General features: G+C 40.9%; 1 protein-coding gene across 2 annotated transcripts in view; it reads right to left on the bottom strand.

The window, feature by feature from the left end:
• Nucleotides 1-1,062: 1,062 nt before the first annotated feature.
• Nucleotides 1,063-17,803, bottom strand: part of LOC119480225 (NEDD4-like E3 ubiquitin-protein ligase WWP1) — a 32,033-nt gene continuing 15,292 nt past the window's right edge. For both annotated transcript variants that reach the window (XM_037756283.1, XM_037756284.1), the window contains exons 10-25: nucleotides 17,488-17,583; nucleotides 16,010-16,184; nucleotides 12,951-13,005; nucleotides 12,592-12,676; nucleotides 11,050-11,178; nucleotides 10,518-10,590; nucleotides 10,337-10,408; nucleotides 10,030-10,118; nucleotides 9,689-9,848; nucleotides 9,133-9,266; nucleotides 8,301-8,441; nucleotides 8,095-8,215; nucleotides 7,809-7,913; nucleotides 6,059-6,155; nucleotides 5,831-5,903; nucleotides 1,063-4,342 (exon numbers count right to left, since the gene is read on the bottom strand). In XM_037756283.1, coding sequence (XP_037612211.1) covers nucleotides 4,243-4,342; nucleotides 5,831-5,903; nucleotides 6,059-6,155; nucleotides 7,809-7,913; nucleotides 8,095-8,215; nucleotides 8,301-8,441; nucleotides 9,133-9,266; nucleotides 9,689-9,848; nucleotides 10,030-10,118; nucleotides 10,337-10,408; nucleotides 10,518-10,590; nucleotides 11,050-11,178; nucleotides 12,592-12,676; nucleotides 12,951-13,005; nucleotides 16,010-16,184; nucleotides 17,488-17,583 — 1,705 coding nt within the window. In that variant the 3' untranslated portion in view covers nucleotides 1,063-4,242. The remainder of the gene's footprint in view (nucleotides 4,343-5,830; nucleotides 5,904-6,058; nucleotides 6,156-7,808; nucleotides 7,914-8,094; nucleotides 8,216-8,300; nucleotides 8,442-9,132; nucleotides 9,267-9,688; nucleotides 9,849-10,029; nucleotides 10,119-10,336; nucleotides 10,409-10,517; nucleotides 10,591-11,049; nucleotides 11,179-12,591; nucleotides 12,677-12,950; nucleotides 13,006-16,009; nucleotides 16,185-17,487; nucleotides 17,584-17,803) is intronic.

Here is a 17,803-nt window from a genome sequence, read left to right as displayed (position 1 = left end):
CCGTGAAATCAACGAAAGTCAGCGTCGGGCTCGCGCTTGCTCGCTCTAAATATACCTGAACGAGCATCACTCAAAACAGTGAGGCGACACAAGTCAGCTAAAACCACAATATCACTCTATATTTCAGCTGCTTGGCAGTAATGTTAGCTGACCAGACGAAGGTCTCTCCATGAACATGATTTAGATCTGATCCTAGTGTTGGCTTTTACTGCCTACGTGCAGGCTGATGCAGCGGAGCTCTGCAGCCATTCTCCTCTGCTCTCTCCGCCCGCAGCCGGAGAGAGCAGAGGAGACACCGGCACCCGGTCGGTAACGAGAAGCCTACGTAAATCTCTGTAGAGCTCTGTCACTTCACAAGACACGGAAAACCTCTGTTGGTCTGGAGGAGCTGCAGCAGTTATTTCTGCACAAACGTCCCCTGTACATTCACTAGATATTCTCAGAGCTAAACTAACTCTTCTGCAGTGTGGAGTGAGCGCGCGTTCACGTCTGGAGGTGGAGCGAGCTGAGCTGTCTGAGTGAAGGAGAGCAGGCAGAGGAGGAGGGTACAGCGGCTACACACGAACGCACATATGCGAGCGCGCATGTGTGACGACCCGCTACATGTATGCGCGTACAAAGTTACAAATAGTCCCTTTAACAGTTAACTCAGAAGTGGTTTTGTGTGGTTAATCTTCAACACATTCTCCACGACACTAAAGTAAGGCCAAAGATTTTGCCCTTTTTTGAAAAATTTCAGAAATTTGAGGCACCCTGGATTTCTAACCCCCAAAAGACACAACTAGACCACACTGTCACCCATCATACCACATTTTAAGTTCCTAAGTTAAATAGTTTTGGAATTCTGCTCCAGAAAAGCAAGTATGACACGCTAATGGACAGACAGACGGACGGACATGCGGAACGCTATATACCCCCGACTATGTTGTCGCGGGGGTATAATAATAATAAATGTGTATATTAGTTAAAGTCTGCAGCTATCAGACACAATATCACAGCTTTTATTGACATTACCGTCACACACACTGACTGAACTACAAATAAATTCAAACCAGCTGTAAAGATGGTCAGATACATTTATTAAATATGGTTCTTTCCACAGGCAAGATCCAATCAAAACAAAGGATAAATCAAGAGTACATTGTTTTATTTTTCTTTAAGAACAGAATAAAAATCGCCAACAGTTTTGTTGTGAATCCTGAGCAGAAGGCCTCTCATCCCCCGATAATCACACAACAAAAAAAGAAAAGAAAGAAAGCATGGTCATGGAGGGGGTTTATTCACTTATTTATTTGTATCTCATAAATCCATCTCTCTTCATTAAAATGGGTGAAAGCAGATTAAAAATGAATCTTCTATACACATCGTCTCCAGTAAAGGGGCATTCTGTACAGTGTAGTTGGTGTTTACAGTGTGTATCTACACGCGATATGTTACAGTTTGGATGCGTTTCAGACGGCCTAAACCGCAGTCAGCACAGTAATAAGTTCCCTGCTGCATCATCACGTACTGAAATGATGGACAGTACTGTGAATCAGCTTTGCTTTGAGAGAATACACCTGTCCAGGTGATACTTCATCTTGGTACTGGCTACAATGAAGGCAACCCGAAACGTCCCATCTATTTCTGATAAGAACAAAAGGCATCACAGATTTCCATCAATGGAGCGGCGGCTCTGTGTAATTAATTATAATATTTAAGTACTTTATTTACTTTCATTATCTTTATACAATGAATATTCACATACACAGTTGATTTTCTTTGATTACAGGTTTCTGTTCAAAAGGAAGCACAGAGTTATGCAGTATGGACTTCTCTTAAAAGTCGGCTCCTTTTGCTACAGTAAATGTTTTTCTTCATACTGTCGTCCCTCCTTCCAGCTCTTCCACAGGGACAGCTGAATACATGTTATATACATGACTGATAACTAGAAAAAGTCTGAAGCAGCTTGCTGCTGTTTGCAGTGGTCTGAAATAAACACGATGCTAGAGGAAACGAGGAGAATGGCCTGCCACTGCCATAGTTGCGTTTAGACCACTGACTGAAAGAATAAGCACCAGAGTTTAGAAACAATGGAGTTAGACGGAACATTTTGAAAAACAGAGGACATGTCCCCTGAAGCATTAAACGGAAAGAAAGGACACGGGGAAAGTGGGGGGTGCAAAAACAAAAACGCACAACATAGAGCACTGCAATGCTGTGTCAGTCTCCAAGCAGGACTTCGGCTGCGGAGGAGTTAGCTGTGGAAGGTTTCCACACGTTATTTGGTCTGTGGCACTTTAGTGTCTCATTAACTCATTACGTTTTATAATCATTATTTGTGTGTGGAAGGCTAGTTTTCATTTTTTCCGCAACTTAACTGATTCACACACACACACATCTTTATTAAACTAAGGCTATCTCACCTCAGCACAAAACCTGAGAATGAGATTGAACATGGGTTGAATAAATTAAATTGGATGATCTCAGGAAAGAGGGCTCAGCACTATGGCTTGAAGGTTATTTTGTGTAGCTTATCTGCAGTCACGCTATTGACTGCACAGCCAAATAGCAGATACACACTGTATGTACAATACCATACAGGTTAATGACCCACTAAATACTTTCAGAAGTCCCAGATTTTTTAGTTGACCCATCAGCCCCTCAAAAAATTAGTTTAATGCTTATTTTATTTTACCTGGCCAGTTTAAAGTCTGTGCTGCCTGCATGCAATATTTATACAAGTTGCTTTCAAGTCATTCAAGACATGAAATTTGATATGTTTTTTTAGAACTTTAAAAAGGACATTTACTGCCATAATGATGACATTTTTGCAATAATGCTAGGATTTTTATGCCGCATCGGCTTCAGTTGTAATCAGTTAATAGTTGGTAATAAGTGAGAAGCTGTACGAATGTACATTCATTTGAAAGAGATGTCCTTTGGACCCTATTACAACACAAGATGGCCAGATATCATATACTGTCTCAGATTTTAATGATTAAAATGTCAGGTTTCATTTGGTATGCATCATGTTACAGTGATAATGTTTATGGCAAAATGCACTGTAGCAGTATTTGTCTACAACAGAGGGGTTTAAGTAAATGTGATCTTCAAGTTATCAAATAAGCATAATCATGTCTGTTGCTCTGTAAATCACAGTGGCTTCATAGGACTTGAGACACTTTTCAGTCCTAGATCAAAACTCAAAAGAGGCAAAAGATAATCAGCCACGACCCATTGAGCCGGAGTCGGTTTTTTGTCTCTTTTGTTGTGACAATTTTCCAAACAGCTCAGTCTTTACATGAAAACGGTGAGTGTGTCATCCTGGTGTGTATCTTACTTGCCACCTGAAGCAGTGGGCTGCAGTCTAGGTGGCCAGGAACAGATCCAGTGTCCCATCAGAACTGTGAACCACAGTCTCCACAGCCACCACACACACAATTCACCCTTTTACTTCGATTTAGAATATTTTCCTTGAATCCCCACATTCCTTTTGATATAGTAGCCTTTCTCCACAAAGTATTTTTCTTATCTCGTGTCTTCATCCGAGGGAGGACCCGATGGTGCTTCTTACTCTGGGCTGGTGTCCAGAATCTCAATGAGGGAAAAACTGTATGAGAGGGTTATTCTCTGCTTCAGATCAGTCCATCCTGAAAACTTTTCCTTTGCGATGATAATGGTAAAAAAGCTCATTAAGAGACAGAGCGTCCATGCTAAAATGCCTTTGTGTGTGTATAGTATAGGTGGTGGTAGATCACAGCAGTCTTCTCATCTTTAGAGGCAGCCATGCAAGCACGCAAAAAATTGCAACAATTACTATGAGTCCAACGGGGGAAAAAAAAAATTCAGGCACCTGACCCCAATACTACTCTTGCCATTTAGAAGCTCTATAGAACTAGAGCTTTAAAAGAAGATTGCGCTTCAACTATAAAATCCTCTCAAAAACACTTTCAGTCTCTTTTAAAAAGCCAGTCAGCAGTGGGGAGGAAATTAAAAAAAATATCCATGATTTCTGTTTTGAAACAGAGGAGCAAAAATGCTGAAATGCTTGCATATTTCATGATGGGGTATCATATAATATTTAAGGGCTGGGGAACGGGATTGCTGCAAAAATGATGCTGCAAATTAAGATTTGGTTTAAAATGACAAAATAGCTTATATACATTGGTGGTTATCTTGTGCAATTCTTTTTTAGTTTGTTTTACTTGGCTGAATAAACAGCGATGGGGGAGGGAGAGAAATACCAGAGGACTGCTCCCTCTATTCTTGGCCAAATCCTTCTGTTTCCTCGATGGCAAAGAGCAGCTTCTCTTTCAGCTGTTCGAAGCTCTTGTAAGGAGGCAAGTCCAGACGGTTGAAACTGAAAAGACAAAGAGGGAGGATGAAAGATCCGTACTCAGGGTCAGATACTTAATAAAACATTAATTGGTTCTAAACAGTGTTCCCATACACCGATTACATATTAACCCAGGGATATTAAGGGAATAGTTCAGATGGGGTTGTATGAGGTAAAAGTCAGTGTTTTGCCTACAGTAGATGAACTGCCAAGCTCTGGAACTCACTCCCCAATCTCATCAGAGACTCCGATTCCCTCACCACATTCCAGTCCCGCCTCAAAACACATCTTTTCTCATCTGCTTACCCGTAGCCCCCTCCCTCCCCCTACCCATCAGTCCGTGTGTATGTATGTGATTGTGCCTGTGTATGTCGCTTTTTGTCGTTCGTCTCCTGTCTGTCTCACACCGTTTTCCCCCCGACTATGTTAAAGCGTCTTTGAGATTACTAAAAAGCGCTATATAAATCTAATATATTATTATTATTATTATTATATTATTATTAACTGCATTTATATCTTATCCCTACTAGGGCTGCTGTGGCTCAGAGGGTAGAGCAGGCCGTCCATCAATCGGAAGATCTGTGGTTCGATCCCCTCTGGGTCACATGTTGATGTGTCCTTGAGCAAGACACTTAACCCCAAATTGCTCCCGAAGGCATAGCCATCGGTGTGTGAATCGGTGTTTGAATGAGTATTTAGATTAGATCCTGATGGGCAAAGTTGGCACCTTGCATGGCAGCCTCTGCCATCAGTGTATGAATGGTGAATGCTGACATGTAGTGTAAAGCGTTTTGAGTGGTCGGAAGACTAGAAAGGCGCTGTATAAATGCTTGTCCATTTACCATCAATTTACCATCTGCTATCTCCAAAGCCACCAGACTCCACTGACAAAATCTGTAATTTTACACCACAGAACACGGGAGTTGCTGGTCTACCGCTGCCTCGATCGGTTAGTTTGTTTGTGTTATTGTGTGACTTTGGTGAATCTGAACTAACCCTTTAAAACACCAAAGTTCTGATAAAATTACTGTTTTTGTCAAAGGAGTGGCTGGTGGCTTTGAAGAGAGCATAGATAACAGCTTCAGTTCTCTGTTGGAAAGGGCTGTCTGACGGCAAGGTAATGGGGTGAAAATATTTTAAAATATAGTATACGCTTATATAGATTTTTTAGGTGGCTAAAATACGTCCACAGCAGTACATTGCTTTGCTACTGTGCAGGGTACCTTTGGGTAGGGTACTATGGATAAGTACCTCATACAAACCCACTTCAAAAAATCCAAACTATCCCTTTTTAAGTAAATTGCAGCTGCTGTGATTCACTTTTCTGCCAAACTCATTGAACCAGTGGCAGTCATTGGAATACATCGGCAAAACGGAGAGAGAATCCGGAGTAAAACATCACGCAAGTCACAGTATATCACAGTAAATCCCTGTGAATAGCAATATACTGGGCAAAACTCTATGCCAGGGAGGAATGAATCCCCTGAATCAGAGGTAGAGCACTCCACTCACCATGTGTGGCTCCGAGGAAGCCACGTGTCCTTCCCCACCTTCTCAATGCAGAACTTCTGGGGCCCGTTACTTCCTGCAATGCAAAAGAAGATGAGGAGTGAGAACACTGTAAAAAAGAAAATGACACATGTGCATAGTATGTATCTGTAGCTCTTCTGTAGGTGTCTGAACGATTACGTCGGAAATGTGTTACTCTTTGCTCTGTGTGTCTGTCTGTCTGTCACTGACCCATGAGTTCAGCGAAGCCGCCCAGAGGAAGCCTGCAGGTTCCAGTGACAAACTGCATGAGCCGCAGTCGCACTTCGTTGTCCACTTCTTTCACCAGCTGCAGGGGAAGAAGTGAAAACACACAAACTCACACTCATCAGTGACCACACACTACTGACTAGACAGGCTGTCAACCATCAGATGTTATCACACATTTCAAATATAACATGTACTCAAAAGAAATGTCATCTGTAAGCTTTGCCACGATTAATGTGCAACGCTCTGGAATATTCTGCTCTTTTCCATTATAAACAGTAGTTGGTAAAGAATATAGAAACACGGTCTGTGTTTGTGTCAGTGCTAATTTCGTTATCAAAAACCATAACGAAATATGTTTGTCAATTGCCCTTTTTTCCATGACTAAGATGAGACAATGACGAGACGGCACTAACGTCATTAAAGAGGACCTATTCTGCTTATTTTCAGATGCATACTGTACATGTATTTTGGGTTTCTACTAGAACATGTTTGCATGCTTTAATTAAAAAATTGCTATATTTTTCTCATACTGGCTGTGCTGCAGCACCTCTTTTTACCCTCTGTCTGAAACGCTCTGTTTGAGCTCCTGCCCCCTCACTCCCGAAAAGCCCAATCTGTTCCGATTGGTCAGTTGGCCCACTCTGATGTGATTGGTCAACCAAACCAAACTCTTCGGACTACGCTCCAGCTCCGCTCTAACTAGCTTTGTTTGAGGGCTTGCCAAACTAGCCGTTATGCAAATCTGTTACTTGGTGACATCACCACGTTACGAAAGACAAGGCAGAACTACAATCAGGGCATTTCAGGCAGTTCCGGAGCAGTGTTTCTGTGTGGGGGATAGTAACTCCTTTTGGCGTGGACTTTGTGCTTTGTAACTTTGCAGGCCTTTTACATGCACAAAAAACTATATAACACACTAAAGGGAAAAAGCACAAAAGTCCCCTTTAAACACTAACAGTGACAATATCAAACATGCAATATTGCTGATGAAAAAATACAAGACTAATATGTAGTATAAAGAATAAAAACCTTTTCCAAAGTCTCTCTTTATTTTCATTACCTTCTCTTCCCCTCTCTCAGTCACTTACTCTGTCACACACACACGCACACATCGCGTTGCGGCAGCGCTCAGTCTGTCTCTCTTTGTTGTCTGTCCTTGTCTCAGTCCTCAGTCCTGACAATTGTGCTACTATAATGCATAAAGTTGGCAGTTTTTTGGGTTGGGTCAGGTTCAGGTGGTTGATTAACGCATATTTTTGTATTTAGGGCAGTGCGGATTGGCTCTCATAACGGGCCCGTGGGTGCTACTGAACCGTGCATCATTAATGAACACAGTCAGAACTCGGAGAAACTGCAAAGCTTAATCATTCATCCTGTGTTTTTCATCAGATAATGTTGAGATAAAATCTTATGTGAAATAAATTTGACTAAAATGACAAATTTATTGTTTTTGGCTGACTGATGTGTTCAATATAATCTGATGACTAAAAATTGACATTTGACAGGACTAAGACTAAATTATAGCTGACACAATTAAGAGAGAAAACACTTTGACTAAAAGTAATGACTAAAATTTGACTAAATGTAATGACTTTTCGTCAACGAAAACTAAACTAAAACTATGAAGGATAAAAATGACTAAAATATCACTAAAGCTAATAAGCATTTGTCTAAAGACTAAGACTAAATCTAAAAGAGCTGACAAAATGAACATTGGTTTGTGTGACTGTACCTGCCAGAACCAGATGATTTGTTTGCTGTTCCTTGTGTAGTGACGGTATACTGTGTTCCTCTGCCAGTCCTGGAGGTCTACCTCCTGCATGCCACACAGCATCACCTAGATCAAACACACACATACAAACAAGTACATAAATGACACATAACACAAAGCAAATGAACAGCGGTAGAGGGATAATGATTTTCTACACACACTAGAAACATGACAGCACAAGTCATTAACAGCACCAAATAGGACAGAGCTTGTTATTGCATTACCAGCACAAGGCTATGCTGCTCACCTCAAGCTCCTTTTCATCAAAGTACTGGAGCCACTGAAGTGGAACCACCTCGTTGAAGCCGTCCAGGAAAGCTTTGGTCTGACCTTCTACCCCGCGGGAGAACCTCCACTCTGCCATTAGACTGCAAGTCGGACAGTAAAATGTAAGTTTAACAAATACAAATAGATATAGTTGGCATTTATGATGAAACAGCAGTTATACTGAACCTGATATACTCCTCCTTGTTCTCCTCAGTGACTAGAACATTGGCGCCATCAGGTTTGAGGTCATGAGAAGTGATCTTCCCCAGGATCTCCATGTCCACTGAGAAGTACATCTCCAGACCACACTCTTCAATGTTGTTGTCCCTGAAGAGAGATGAGCTTGTGTTGATGCCACAGCATAATCAAGGGTGAACAGCTCATTATTGCAAAAAGAACCAAACAAAGATATCTAGGCTCCTCTGATATATATATGAATGTGATAGCTCATTGATTGTGTACTTTGGACTTGTTATTGTGCATCAACAGTGCTAAACAGACCAACAAGGGAAAAATCTTAAAGTTAATTCCGGTGTCATACTGTGTGCTTCACTGTCCCCTTTTATCTTCTCTAGTGATCACACACAGCTCAGGACAAAATACTGTAGTTGGTACCAAGTATTAGTTGAAACTGCAAGTGGAACAGACTGAGACCAACCTTAATCTCTGTGCGCTAGTTTGGCCCCCTCCAGAGTTCAATAAAATCATTTACAGTATATCCGGTTAAATAAACCAACGGAACCAATAGTGCGCACACACGAGTGGGGTCAAGGGACCTTGGGAGATTACTCCAACAAAGAAGAAAGTCACGAGATGATCCATTTAAGAATGAGTGACTCTTTAATCAAAGCCTCCACTCAAAATCACATCAACAATTAAAAAACCTTTTCACTTTCAAATGCTTGAAAGTAATGTGATCATTAAAATTCAAGCATGCGCATGTTAATTTTCCTGCCATGCTCCCTCTTGTCAGATTAATACACATATAAAGGCTGTCTAGACCAAAGACACAAATTACCTGATCCATATAAGTGAGTTGTAGAACTCCGGGTCGATGGACTCCAGGTCTTTGAGTATCAGCTTCTTGTTCAGCATGCGTTTGTAGAAAGGCAGAGAGAAGCCTGTGTCGATGAACTTGCCATGGAAAAGTGCCTGTAGCAAGAGATAAATAAAAATATTTTTTTTTCTTTTTACTGTGCTGGTCAATCTGAAAATACAGTATCAATGGTGACCTATCAATCACATGACAAATTCATGTATTATATAGAAGGAAAACAGAAACAGCCCCAGACACCACGCTGGTGAAGGCGACAAAGCCGAAAGCGAGAGGAGTCTTGCTATGTGTTTGACAATCTTAAAATATGAACACATACAGATTGTGCACAGTCTGCATTTATGTTTGTAACCAAATAAACCTTAACTTTTTTTGTTTCAACATGTTTTTATGAATTAATGTTTGACATTTATACGTCAAATATGTTGACAAAAATAACCAGCTTGTCTCAGTTCTTATGGTTTTGCGTAGATGTTATCAGGATTGTTTGCATGCGTGTGTGGGCAGCATGTGAACTTGCCATTGCAATGAAGCGGCCTATGAAGCAGAAGTAGGAGAGGTGGTCCGGGTTGATGGCAGAGGCCGGGTTGATCTGCAGACAATAGTTGCTCTTGCCGGCATACTCGAACAGACAGTACATGGGGTTCAGCACTTCATGGGACAACAAGAAGAACCACTCTCTGCAAAGTGACAAGAGGAGAGACAGAGGAAAAGAGAGAGGACGAAGAGTGTAGGTGGGGAAAGAGAAGGGGGAGACAAGAGTTGCACATGATCAATTGCTGCTTACATTTCAGAAGAAGCTAAGAAGTTAACATTTTTTTAATTAAATTAACTTAATACTATTTCTATTGTCTATATTACCTGGCTAAGCCACCATAGTCTAGACCCTCCTCGCCTCTGAAGATGACGTAGAGTCTCCTCCTCAAGTCATAAGGCTTCAGGGCCATAATCTAATAAACAGAAAACACATGTCAGCTAAAATACATCAGCAAAGGACATAGGCACAGTTGGCATGCATTTATTGTATGTACAGTATAGCAGAGGAAAAATCCATTATAAAACATGCATGCAGGCTGTGATGCGTCACTGCACATGAAATTCACTCCTGTATGTGCTGTATAGAATTGGTTTAAACTGGAACCGGACAGTGGTAGAAGGACCCACTTACTTGCTGGAAAGAGTCTTCAAACAACGTCTGTCTGGAGACGGTGATCTTCACATGGCTAGGGAGAGCATTGGACTGAGCAAACACAGGAAAAAAACATTAAAGCATTTGGATGGGAAAAAGAAGATTAAGGTGAGTGACTGAAAGCAAGAAAGTGATGGAGTAAGAGAAAGAAAACACCTACCTGGCACAAGTAGCGGAAATGGGCAAGCTTCCATCGAAAGCTGCGCTCATAAGCAATCTGAGGGCCTTTGGTGCTGAGAAAAAACAAAAACATTTAAAAAGGTCAAAACTTAGTATGAGCTGATAGACACCATGCTATGGATTCTAAAGGGGTCAACAGATGAATCTTCACCATATAATGTAGAACATATATTGTACATGTGAAATACTCTCTGGTGTGGTCCCATGAAGTTAAAATTTAGAAATATTTCCTGGCTTTGAACTGAACGTGAAATAGAACCCTTCAAATCAAATATCAGTGGGAACCATTTTTTTCCAGAATCTTTAACTTTCTTGAGCTGTATGTACAAAAGCAAAACATGACTCCATCTGGTCCTTGTAAAGTGTTCTCTTTAACTATGCAAGTTCCCATAGCTGCAGCTCTTCAGGCTACTGGCAAAACACAGATTATAGCATGGCTTTCTGTAACATGTAATGTAATACAGTACAGTAGATCACATGAACAAGTCAATTATTTAAAAATGTGCTCTTACACAGAGGACTTTCCGGTGCGAGGGTCACTGAAAGTGGTGGTTCGGGTGTTGTGATCCACAAAGTAGCGAACCCCTTCCCTTGTGTACCGGATCTCCCAACCTTCAGGGAGAGGATCCTCATTCTGTAGCCTGCACACACACGGACCAATTATATACATGGACTGATAAATGCTGACAGGCCAGCGACACTTAAAGCTACTTCATAAAACATTCCCTCAGGATAATGTGTGAAAATAACATAATGTTAATATTTCCTTAAAATTGAATGTGGGCAAATCCAAAACAATCACGTCGGTACTACCGAGTACCGATTCAGGTTAAATCAATCGATGCCAAATTTCGGCACCTCAGAGCACATTTGGGTGAAAGTTATATCCTCTTATAATGACATTGTACAACAGAATGTAGCAGCTTTCAAACAAATTCAACAACAGGTTAATTGTGTTATCATCATAGACAGATGGCGGGATAATGGTACTGATGACGGATGGGCAAATAAGTTAAATTTGCTTTGATGATCTTTTCCTGTAGATCATAACCTGCTGTATGTTAAAAAAATATTACAGTACAAACATTAGTTTCAACAATTCTAAGGCCTCGATAAGACAGAGCGCTTTTTAGTAGCCTGGGTGGCTTTTTGTAATTGTTTTCAATGAGATTGAAGCATTTTGCTCACTGATTTTGCGTTGCTGTGTGCCTCGCAATTTTCTGCTCTGTGTGCCTCACGTTTTTGCAGGAGCGCCCTGAATGCGTTGAGTTGAGAAAACTTCAACTCAGAGCAGAAAAACGTCAAAAGGTCATTAGCATTTTTTTCTCATTGTGGTAACTGTTGCTGGATACCCAGAGCTATATGACTTTACCAGCCGTAGTTACTATGATCTGAACACAAAACAGCAGGCCTGAAGGAAAATTTGTGCGGTACTTGAGATTTCGGGTAAGTTTATGGTACAGTTCGTGGTTTGTTTTAAGCTAACGTTAGCACTCATTTGGTGTTTGCTTTACAACAATCTTTTTTTTCTAAAGACGGAGCAAACTGCAAAAAACACTGTGTGATCGGACGTCTTCAACAAAAAAAGGCAGGGCAGTGCACCTCAGGTTTTCAACCTGCAAAACTGGCTATGTGATATGATGCATATCTTGTTTACCGTATATCATGGTGTGTCGCAAGGTATTCTTGACATTCTGTTCAGATATAATAACTATAATTACTCATCTTGGCATACTTTAAACCAGGTCAAAAAAGCAGACGTTTACTCACACAGTACATACAGAATATAATTCACGCCCTTTCTAAGAGAGACCAACTTTTATGGTATTAGTAAGAATATCGTAGTGGTCTACAACTAGTCAACACTGGTCTAAGAAACAAATTCTATTTTGGCACACCAGCTTGAGGGACTGCAAACAAGACCAGTAAAATCACTGGTAAACCTCAGAGAGAAGTGTGCGACATCAATGTGGTGCAGGACAGGAAGAAGCCCATTAACTTCTAGATGACTGTGCACATGAAAAATTATGATGTTTAAAAGATCGTTAGCTCACCCTTGTGTTCGGGGGTCTTCCCACTGCGTTGTCTTGGTGTTATGGTTGACAAAGTACACTCGGTCATTGGAGTCCACACGCCTCTCTAAAGTTGATAAAAATGTAGCTTAATAGACAAAATGGATACTGGACCCAACAATGTGGCAACACATGTCAGATTATCATCAGTGCAACTTAAACAGTATCACAACAAAGTTGTATTTTGGCATGAAAATCGGTACAATGTATATTGATGCATTTCTGTGTTTTTCTTAACAGCAAGAACGGCCGATGTAGCTCTATTTCCCCCTTTAAAGAACAGTGCATACTGACACCGAGTGAAATATGTACAGTATTTAGAAGAAAGAATGTGAACTCACCCCATCCAGGAGGTAGCGGGCCAAGAGGATCATTCTCAGCAGACATCATGGATGCCTGAAAAGGAGGGAAGCACACATAGACATCCATTTAAAAAACACGAGGATGACACAAATCTGGTTAAAAAAAAAATAATTCCAAATATGTATAAAAAAACATTCAAGAATAAATTAAGAAAAAAAAAACACCACGACGAGTATTGGGGAAATGGGAAAAATTCCAAATGAAAACAAGTTTTGCTATGTTGCTGGCAAGAAGGCCTCTGTGGCTGGTTACTGCTCAACACTTCCCAGCTGTTTGTCTTTTGATTTGTGTTGTAAGCTAATCATCATCAGTGAAGATGACATCACTGCTGAGATCAAAGACTTAGGAGATGGACCCTAAACAAGATAACCAGATTAGGGCAGAGGCTGGGGCGTGCATATTTTAAATTCTGGCAAGGTAAAGTTCTCAATTTAAGGCTAAATGTAAAAAGTCAAGCTGTGTATTAAGTGAGTGAGGTTGCAAAATAAATGCACCCAGAGAAAGTGATGAGATTCATTAGGTGAAGGACGGAAAGAACATAAGTTTCAAGTTACATAATTTGGAACCACCATCAGAAACTGGGCTTTGATTTCTAAGCCCATCATGATGAAAAGATTGATATTGACTTGTTTACCTTTGTCAATTAGGAGAGGAAAAACACATCTTGGGGGTGAGAAAATAATACAATTAATTTTTCTTTGATTTACTCTACTACTTTACAATGAGGCTAATCATTTTCAAATCATGCTCTGGTGTTTTGGATTTCTGACCTGTCTTTTAACCACATTTAATGCAGTCACTGGTTTCCATTCATTTCACTATGGTATGAAAACATAGACTGTGTATAAGAAGTGGACGTAGTCACTGTAACGTCACGGATTGGTTTGTGGACTGGTTTTGAAGCCTCTAGGTCGGCATTTTGGTTTCTTGGAACCAAGAGTGACATGAGAGGGTGGAGCTAACTACAGCCGAACGCTGAAGAAGCCTTTTTTCGGCGACCAAAATGTTAGTTAACTTCCATGAACTGAAAACACACTGTGAAAGGGTTAAAGTTCTAAGACAAAAACATGGACAACACTGTTGTAATGACCTGTCAATCACAAGGTAGCCCCGCCCTAAAGCATACCCTGCTTTATGGTCTATTTGACTCTAAATGGGACCATATCTACTATATGAACATCGTGCTGTATTAAAGAAGACTTGAAACTAGTGATTGAGACCATAAACTCATGTTTACTGAGGTAATAAATCAAGTTAGAAGTAGGCTCATTTTCTCATAGACATCTATACAAATCAGACTTCTTTTGGCTACCAGAGGAGTCGCACCCTGCTGGCTATTAGAAAGAATGCAGGTTTAAGGCCCTTTTTCACTTATCAGAAACGGAGGTTGCAGCCTGTATGAAAATGAACTTGCAATGACTTGAAACTTGCTCGAGTCTGCACTGCATAACGGACAGAAATGAACAGAAAACCAATTACTGACATTTGGATAAAAACAATCAAAAGGTGAGAACCCCAAAATACGCTTAGTGAAATAATAACTTTATCAAATATTTGTGATTTGTCATTAAAGATATGCAAAAATATAGTCTTTATAAAAGGCAATGGAGCCATTTCAGAGCTCTGCCACAATACGTCCAATATCTGAACCATTACAGAATGCAAACAAAAAGGCAATGAGATCACTGACATCACCAGAAACTAAATTATCTTCAAAGACTTGTAAAAGGTTTCAGTCAGAGCCACATATGTTTTCTCTGTTTTCTGTAGTGCTGGGTAAATACTGGGGAATGGTTTGAGTTTAATGCACACTTAAAAAGGTGATGAGCTGATAAAAGCTGGATAGATCTAGTGTGGTCAGGTGACTCAATAATGCATAGGGTTATTTGGGCACAAGATCAAAGATATATGCATCTTCAGTCACCAAAATTGGAATTGTATAGTGGGAATTACTGTCACTGCCAAATATGTTACTGTCTGTCAAAAACAGACAAAGGCTCTAATTAGACCGAAACATATAAAAGGACACCATGCACCAGTTACTTGGAGAAAACAACAGCTTTTATTGTCAACTAAAATAACTGCGCTCAAAATTCAAGTAAGACATACAAAAGAGTGGGAGATCCCGGTCGAAACAACAAAAGATAGGACTTCAGTCTCCGTTGTTTTTATGTCCTCAATTGTTTTTCCCCAGAATGGTTGGAAGTGTTGGGTTTTTGTTATTTTAGTTTTTTACTTTAGTTTGAGCAGGAGATCACCAGTAGTTCGGTTATTGTGTTTTGTTTAGACATAATTACTTTTTAAGTTTAGGGGGATGAGCTGGGTGCGACGGCCCACTGCGTGGCTGACCCAGTGACTCCATCTTTTGTTCTTTTGACCGGGATCTCCATCCCTTTTGTTCGCTTTATTTTAACTTTGAGTGCAGTTATGTTTGTTAACAATAAAATCTGTTGATTTTTCCAAGTAACTGATCATGGCATCCTTTTTATATTTTGGTTTCATTAGAGCCTCAGTCTGTTATTGAGAGGCTGTAACAATTACTTATATACTAAAGAGTAATATTTGGAATAATACTTGCTTTTTAAGGTACAATTTCACAGGGCATTCATAACTGTAGAGTGTTACATGAAAAGAGTGCGATGTTTGAGCCCATGTGGACTTTCTTCAGTGCAGCGGAAGGGACCTGACTTCCCTTTGGAAAAGCGACATGAATAGGATAAAAGACCACTACTAAATTGCAAGTAATCTAAATCACAAATTTACAAATGGAGGATACACTGGCCATACTGCTTTTTGCATGTACTAGTGTGACCTCTCTTTTAAAGGGGAACGTCCACGCTACATGATTATTAGTATGTGGAATGTTGTACAGTATGATGTGGGTGGCATTCCACAGTAAACGCAAAACTGGAAAGTAAGAATGTTGACAAACATAATTATTAGGCAGGAGAACACAAAGGAATGCATTTTACAGGTGTTTTAAGTGGATTAATGGGACCAGAGGATGTAGGAAGGGTGGGGGTGGGAACTGACTTACAGAGTAGAGGTATCTCTGGTTAAACTGGTGCATAGCTCCCTGCAGCTGGCTGCGCTGGCTCTGCCACTGCTCAAAATTACGGACTGATTCCATAGTGGGACGCTGCCATGTGGTAGTGCGGGTGTTGTGGTCCACATAATAGATCCTGCCCCGGTCATCCACTCGGCGCTCCCAACTGGAAGAGTGAAGGAAATACAGTAAAAATACACAAACCGACACACAAAGCAAATTGGTAAGCAAATGAAAAAGCCAGCCTGGAACGTTCAAAGTACACTTCACATGTTCTCAGAAAGAGATTTAAAAGGACTGTATGTAAGAATCAGAAATTGCTTGTTAACAGCGACACTGTGGCTGTTAAGTCAACGAAAGTCAGCGTCCTGTTGCTCGCGCTTGTGCTCGCTCTACATAGACATGAACGAGCATCGTTTAAAACAGTGAGGCGACACACGTCAGCTTAGACCACAATATCACTCTATATTTCACCTGCTTGGCAGTAATGTTAGCTGACCAGACGAAGGTCTCTCCATGAATCGATGCTGATACTGTGTTTTCCTACTTCAGCCTTCCGACCGCAGTCAGAAGGAACAGGGGAGCAACCACAGCCCCGGTTGGAGACGATAACGTTACTCGCTCCGGAGCACAGTCTATTTACTCAGCAGCAGGAAACGACACGGGAAACCACTGTTTGTCGGGAGGAGCTGCAGCAGTTATTTCTGCACAAACTTCCACTGTACATTCACTAGATATTCTCAGAGCTAAAGTGTGTAGTGTGCGCGCATGCACGTGAGAGGTGGAACGAGAGAGCGAGAGAGAATGAGCGCGGTGTGTGATTGAAGGCAAGCAGGCAGGCAGAGGAGCAGAGACTTCGGCCCTGGAGACCAAAGCTACGATCTCCCCTGTGTCTTCTGACCGCAGTCGGGAGGCCGATGCAGGAAGAGCCAACACTGTTTTGCAAGACGGGCTTCACTAGATATAACTTTGCGGTTTTGGTGCTTCCGTGTAGTTTGTGTTGGAACAGCGTAGCCACACGCAAGCGCGCATGGGACACCGACCCGCAATGATTTATACGTGTAAGAAGTTACAAACAGTACCTTTAAATAAATGTTTCTTTTATTATTGATATCTGAAACTGACTTATAATGAAATCCAATTAAAAACAAATATCATAGAAACAACTCTTTTTTGTTAGTGCGTTACCAGACAACAGTAAAAACACCACGCCGCTTCAAGGGACACTTTGCCTTCAGCAAGTTGGTTGTATTCATATATCAGAACACTTCATTATGTAGTATCAGCAGCTTAAATATGTCTTAATCTATGGAGAATAAATGTAAGTGCAAGAAATGAGACTGAAATTACCTAACAATGAAGACTTGTGTATGAAAGCCAAATAGCCACTGCTAAAACGGAGTTAAAGTTATAGTTTCCATGTCTGAGAAGGAGTGAAGACAGAAAGTAAGCAAGAGAGAGACACTCACCCTGGTGGTAGTGGCTGTGGTCTTTCCCAGGTCGTAGTTCGGGTGTTGTGGTCTACATAATAGGTTCTCCCATGCGGGTCTTTCCTCTGCTCCCACCTGAAAGACACAACAAATAACAATTTGCAGTGTGCAAACAAAAAGCAACAAAAGGTAGAGCAAGAGGACCAAGATGGCTAGAAATATGACAGAAAATGTACAAGAGATTTTGCTACATTATTGCGTGAAATATGAATGTATGTGTGGGTGTTTTAAGTATTTGACACTCAAATGATTTGGGCTGGAGTATCACCATAAGGTGGCACCCTCTTCTTTACTG

Source organism: Sebastes umbrosus, chromosome 21, assembly GCF_015220745.1.
Source record: "Sebastes umbrosus isolate fSebUmb1 chromosome 21, fSebUmb1.pri, whole genome shotgun sequence".
Taxonomy (NCBI): Eukaryota; Metazoa; Chordata; class Actinopteri; order Perciformes; family Sebastidae; genus Sebastes; species Sebastes umbrosus.
Note: the sequence above shows the minus strand (reverse complement) of the source record. Positions and strands in the feature narration are given on the sequence as shown.